General features: G+C 45.2%; 1 protein-coding gene across 1 annotated transcript; it reads left to right on the top strand.

The window, feature by feature from the left end:
* Positions 1 to 460: 460 nt before the first annotated feature.
* rcn1 (reticulocalbin 1, EF-hand calcium binding domain) lies at positions 461 to 6,009 on the top strand. The gene is made up of 6 exons (XM_062548889.1): positions 461 to 913; positions 1,746 to 1,939; positions 2,039 to 2,217; positions 3,166 to 3,226; positions 3,755 to 3,954; positions 4,313 to 6,009. Exons 1-6 carry the CDS (start codon positions 690 to 692, stop codon positions 4,418 to 4,420), a joined length of 966 nt encoding a protein of 321 aa, XP_062404873.1. The 5' UTR covers positions 461 to 689; the 3' UTR covers positions 4,421 to 6,009.
* The last annotated feature ends 548 nt before the right edge of the window (positions 6,010 to 6,557 follow it).

Raw genomic sequence — 6,557 nt, 5'->3', positions numbered from 1 at the left:
CTTGGAGAATGCAGATAGTCATTGTTATTTTCATATACCCTCTATTGGCTCTGTTATTAATAAACTAGTGGCTACTGCAAGTGCAAGGACTAGGCTATAAATAATACAATTCATTAACTGAGGCATTTTAATACTTGCAGAGGGCTGAGAATGTAACTGTAGTAAAAAATAGTCTAGCTCATCTGAGTTGGTGCAGGGTAGCCTAGTAGCGCTTCACACTTATCTGGCAACCCCTGCACAGAACGTGAACCGTGCGCGGCATCAACTCTGCGTCTAGCCTGCTACGTGGCGTCCATGGGAATCTCCTATTACAGACAGTTCATTGACCAATGGAAGAGGCGATAACATGGAAGGATTCAAACACCGTGTTTGTTATCTTGAATTAGAATGGTTGTACAAGAAACTACAACCAACCCGCACTTGGTTGTGCCCCGTGGTGTCAGGTAGCCTTGTAATCAACCGGGTATGTTTGAAACGTCTACGGGATAGTGCTGTTTTAAATGACACGCAGTGTCTAGATGCACAGCTACTTTGTCACAGGGGTTTCTTTGGCTCTCGCAGTCACGCCTACTATCGCATCGAGTCCCGTTGTAGAAACAAAGAAACGGTTTTGCCGGCGTAGTAGTGGAAGTTTGTAGCATTATATTTCCGCTAGTTGTAAACCAGACGAAATCACGCTTAGTTTACAAATGAACGGGTGCAGCTACGTTAGCTTTTTGTTGCTGTGTACTTACTGTGTGCATGGGAAGCCTACCTTAAGGAAAGAGAGGGTCGTCCACCATGATCCCGAATTGAGCAGACAAGCTCATGAGGATAACCAGAGCTATCAGTATGATCATGAGGCCTTCTTAGGCAAAGAGGAGGCCACTACTTTTGACCAGCTGACACCAGAGGAGAGCAAGGAAAGATTAGGGTAAGGATTTCCTGTTTATCAGAACTCTCAGTTGCAAATTCCGAACAATGGGCTTGAGTGGGTGGGAATAGCTTATGTGAATTGGCTAATTTCTCACACAGTTATTGGTTGTAGCGTTGGTGCTATCATGTCTGAGCCATATCATGCTATAGCCTATAATAGCCTACTACATGACGTGTTTTAGTTGGAACTTTTTCCCATTCAATGGAGCTGCAGGTCTTCTCCAAAAATAAACGGGATCAAGACGCAGTGTCGTGGCATGTCCAATAGCCAGGCTTACTGGTGTGGCTTGAATGAATGTTCGAGGCAGCTAGTTTATTATGGCTCCTACCAGTGTTTTGTATTCAAATGTGACTGAATTGGCTTGCAGGCCTCATTTGGTTAAAGGAAGTCGGGAGTCTAGTAGCTCAGCAGGGGAAGTTACCAAATGTTCATATGCTATCTTGTTTGCTATCTGCCATAGCCCTCATCAAGTTTCTGCGCCCATCCCGAGTACCCAGTACCCACGTTGGCTTGTATGGGCGTATCCATAGAACTTGGCGCTTCTCCCATAGAATTCCCTTTCCTGAAATGCTTTAAAGAGGGAGGGCCCAACAAACATCACAACGTGGCATCGAGGCTGAACATAGGTTTTGCTGTCATGATGAAACCTGTTGCTTGTGACGTTTTAGTTATTTTTAAAGGCTCCAGTAAAAGCATTTTGTCTCCATTTTGTATTAGCTTCAGTCATCAAAATCATGTTTATTGCTTTCCTATTATATGCTATTTGTCCATATGTTATGATGGTGCTTCTGATTTAAAAACTTTGGTTCCTCTATTTTTTTTTGGACAGGAAAATAGTTGACCGAATTGACAGCGATAGAAATGGATACATTACAACAGATGAACTCAATGCCTGGATCAAGAGGGTCCAGAAGCGCTATGTCTATGAAAATGTGGCCAAAGTGTGGTCCGACTACGACCTGAACAAAGACAACAAAATCTCCTGGGAGGAGTACAAACAGTCAACGTATGGCTACTACCTGGGTGAGGAAGTGCACACGTCACAAGTCCTGTGGGAATGTTTCATGTTAAAACATGGGCGCTGTTGGTAACTGTTTGTCTTCTCGACCCCTTTCCCCTTAGCCAACCCTGAGGAGTTTGAGGATGATAAAGACCAGTTCAGCTTCAAGAAGATGCTGCCGCGAGACGAGAGGAGGTTTAAGGCAGCCGATGTGGACGGTGACCTGGTGGCCGGACGGGACGAGTTCACTGCCTTCCTGCACCCCGAGGAGTTTGATCACATGAAGGCGATAGTGGTCCTTGTAAGTCAAAGCATCGCACCTAAAACACCAAACGTTCTGTTGTGGGTAACCCCTCATTTAGCTTGCCACAGAACTATTCATTTTGCTGTGGTTTTTCACTGTGCCTTTTTGGGTAATTTTCCACAGTCCCCCTGCTCCAAGGATTTCCGAGTTCTGACCAAACTGTGGATGGTCATTCTTTAATCAGAATCCTATTTTAGGTTCAGTTGTGTGACATGGAGTGTGTGTACTTCAGCCAAGAGTTCAAGAGAGGTCATGCCAGATATCTTGGAGAGGGCCAGAGATGAAAATGAAGCATTGAAACGTACCAGAGCTCCTTGAATACTGTGTATCTTTCCTTTTGAAGTCCTTCAAATGAACTATTTTGCTTCCCTGTCCTAAATGCAGGAATATGAATGGATGCTCTTGATGTAAAAGAAGGGATATATTTTTTGAAGTGGGTCAAGAAGAAGGTCTCGTCCTCACTCTTGTGTCGCTTCTTGAAACAGAAATGTGGGTGGCAGGATTGCAACTGCAAGTGAGGAATGAGAGTTTATGCACAAGGTCTTGACACTCACAAAGACGGCAATACCTGTTCTGAAGTGCACATTGTTTATGTTTTTCACATTATTTACGCATTGCACTAGAAACAGAACTCTGAATGTAAATGTTGCTTTTAACTTCCTTACATTCAGTTGATAAAAGGGTATTCTAAAAAGTAGGAAAGAAGGGACTTTCATGGAGGATTTCAAATTGTTATCATAGTCACGCTGTAGAATTAATTAAAGCCATTCTTTGGGTTTCAGCAGTGATCAACCATTTTTCATATAGCCTTAAGTGAAACCGAAAAAAAATAGCAAGTTTAAACTATGTCTGTGATACTGGTTGAAGTATATGAAGCAATGTTGAAATAAGAAGTCTTCACTCTGTCCTTTCTCTGATTTGCCCTCTTTCATTGTCCACCCACAGGAAACTCTGGAGGACATCGATAAAAATGGGGATGGCTATGTGGACGAAGACGAATATATCGGTGAGCTCATCTCTCGATCCGTGTGTGTGTGTGTGTGTGTGTGTTGTCTTCAACTTGTTTCACTTCAGATCAGGAGAATGTGAAATATTCCACTGTGTTTGGTGTGGGTTTGTGGCAAGAGGAGTTGTGAGCGAGCTTGGCACAGGACGTGCTGCCCTCATGGCCTAATTTCCGAATGAAAGATGTGCTTGTTTGTGGTCCTGGGAAAAGCCTCCTGAGGCCGAAATGAGGCAGCATGTGATCTAGATCACTGGCACTCCTGTCTCAGGACATCGGTCGCATGTGGTTTTTCTCTGTCCGTAACAAGTAGATGAAAGACGGAAAATATTTTGTTTTCCGTCGGTTCGAGTCCATTGAGGTGTCTGCCATACAGTCTTGTGTTCCTTGATTCTTTTAGTGCAGTGACAACATACGACTGGCACCTTGTGTAATTCTAAACATCCATGATAGTTTAGCTGTAGCCCATTAAAATGATGTCGTTCTAGTCCTCTTCGTGTCTCCTGAACTGGCATTTCTGTGTTCTCTCAGCTGACATGTTTGCCCATGAGGAGGGAGGCCCTGAACCTGACTGGGTCAGGACCGAACGAGACCAGTTCTCGGACTTCCGCGATCTGAACAAGGACGGAAAGATGGACACGGAGGAGATTCAGCACTGGATCCTCCCTCAGGACTACGACCACGCACTGGCTGAAGCCAGACACCTGGTATACGAGTCAGACTCAGACAAGGTACCTTATACACAGCCTGCTCACAACCACTTTGCCATCAGATCCTGGTTTAAAGGGCCCAAGCAGAACATTATTTTACTATGGATTGTAGAACTGTATTTTCAATGAATAAGTGGAGCTCTACCCTCTGCAGTTGCCATTTACCCTAATCACCACCATACACCTCAGCATTGCATTTAAACAAAATGTTAGCAGGAATGACTTTTATCAAATAGATCCAGAGACTCTTCCCATTTTAAAAGTGTGTACTTCTCAAAATAGATGTGATGTTTAGATAACCAGCATTTAGTTTGACTCTGAATGGAGTGGAATTGTATCCTGACATTCCTCCTCCTGCTGCTGTTGCTCTGCTGTACAGGACCAGATGCTCACCAAGCAGGAGATCCTGGAGAACTGGAACATGTTTGTGGGCAGCCAGGCCACCAACTACGGGGAGGACCTGACCAGGGACCGCGACGAGCTGTGAGCGCTGCTGGAGAAGGCATCGCAGGACACTGGAGGACCCCCCACCGCACCGCACCGCACTCGGCTGCGTGTGTGTACCTCTGTTTCGGGAGACTCTTGCGGGCAGCTCTGGCGACGCGTCCACACACACACACACACACACACACCACCACCACCGCACACTTCTCGGCACTGCATATGGGACTCGGAGAGACAAGCGACTGGGAGACCCCCCTGATGGCAGGGCTACCTCAGAGGGACGGGGGGACACCGAGGGCAGCCTCTCCATTTCACCTGACCTGCCTGCCTGGATCAGGGACCATCCCAGCTGTTAATGTGTAGACAGATTGTGTGTGTGTGTGTGTGTGTGTGCGCGTGCGTGCTGCTTTTCCTTCTGCCCACCAGCCCGCTCCTCTGAATTCTTTCATCATACCAACCCAGGTGTTTGCTGTTGCTGTTATTACTGAGTGATCCAAATACTTCAACTTCCAAATCGACCCTTTATTCCCCACTGTTATTTTTTCGTATTTCCCTTGTATGTGTGTTGTAGGTATGAATTGTTTGAAGTATAAGTGAGATGTATGTCAACGTTTTGCCTGTTTTGTGTGGGCCAGTATGAAAGCACAAGCAAGGAACATGTACTAACTTAATTTATTTAGTCTTTAACTTTTGAGAAGATGTGAGCTAATAGGCCTGACAGGATTTCAGCTGTCGCTACGAGTGATGAATGTGTCAAGGCCCCATCACATGACACGCGACATGCGCTATGAAACCCATTACTTTCAATGGTTTGGGCGCGCAAGAATTGGTCTGCCGCTGCGCTCAGCAGCATAGCGGCATTTTTGCCGCTTTGCCACTCTTGCGCGTACCGCGGTCAAAGTTGAAATGTGTTGAACTTTGACCGCGGCGCGCTGTAGGTCAATGGTCTTTTGCGCGGAACCCAGCGGTACCCACAACAACAATCGTTAGAACGTTACCTCGACCAAGAGCAACCTAGCGGTGAGCGCAGCGCATGCCGCCTGTAATGTGATGGGGCCTTCAGAGATGTATAGAAACACTAGCGCACGAATACTGTTATTTATGAGCGTTCCCGCCTTTTTAGAGTGCCGTCACCAGAGTTTCTTCAGCCGTGAATTTGACTTTCATAGTCAAACAACTGCAGCTGCCTGAAAATGTTACTAACCGACATGTCTTAAGGACATAACTTTTTGCACGTGTTTTCTTCAATCTAGTTCACATGCAATCCCTTTTAGCTTTAGTTTCCATTTCAATGCCGTTTTGAAGTACTTTACGGCCTGCATGGACAACTGTTACATAATATTTTACAGTATGCTATAAGATATGAGCCTTTTTTTATAAGTGAATTACTTTGTGCTGTTTTGTTATGGACATGGCTCTGGCCATGGGGTGAAATAACTTGAATTTCAGGAGAAGCTGGGGGGTGTCTTTGCATTAAGCTTTCCTTGAGGCTTTTCCATTTTGAACCCAATTCCTATTTCAGGTGAACTCTCCCCCTCTCCAGCACCCTTCCCCCCACTGTTAAACTACATTATGTTGTATGTACTAAAGAACCCTGTTAATTTTTTAAAGAAACACGTTTTTTCCTCTTAAGTCTGGGAATTCTTCTTTTGTGAATGATGTGTATATTGCAATATGTTTTTTTACTAAGGCAAACATCTAAAACATCATGTATACACACACACACACACACACAGGTAGAGGGAGAAAGAAAGCTGAATGTGAATCAGGAGACACAAATCTTCAAAAACAGACTTCACTAGCTAAACACAGTGTGTACACACACACACACACACACACACACACACACACACACGCGCACACACAGATTAGCTCTCACACTCTCCGCTGTGACTGACATTAGGGTGACAGTGGTCTACAGCTGTTGTCCAGAGCCATGTGCCAGCCCCTTGAATAGTTCAGCTTGACTGATTGCCCTCTAAGTGGCTGTAATTGGCCATCATTATATCACAAAGGTTTGTAAAGGCCCCTTGGCCAGCAGCTACACATCGTCAAGAGTGTGTGCGGGGTGGGAGAAGGGGAGCTATTTTGACTGACTGTCAGACTGCAGTGGTCGACAGTGTGTTTGTGTGTGTGTGTGTGCATTATTAAGTTGTGTGTGAACTCAGATGAGGCTGCAG

This window comes from Sardina pilchardus, chromosome 11, assembly GCF_963854185.1.
Source record: "Sardina pilchardus chromosome 11, fSarPil1.1, whole genome shotgun sequence".
Taxonomy (NCBI): domain Eukaryota; kingdom Metazoa; phylum Chordata; class Actinopteri; order Clupeiformes; family Clupeidae; genus Sardina; species Sardina pilchardus.
Note: the sequence above shows the minus strand (reverse complement) of the source record. Positions and strands in the feature narration are given on the sequence as shown.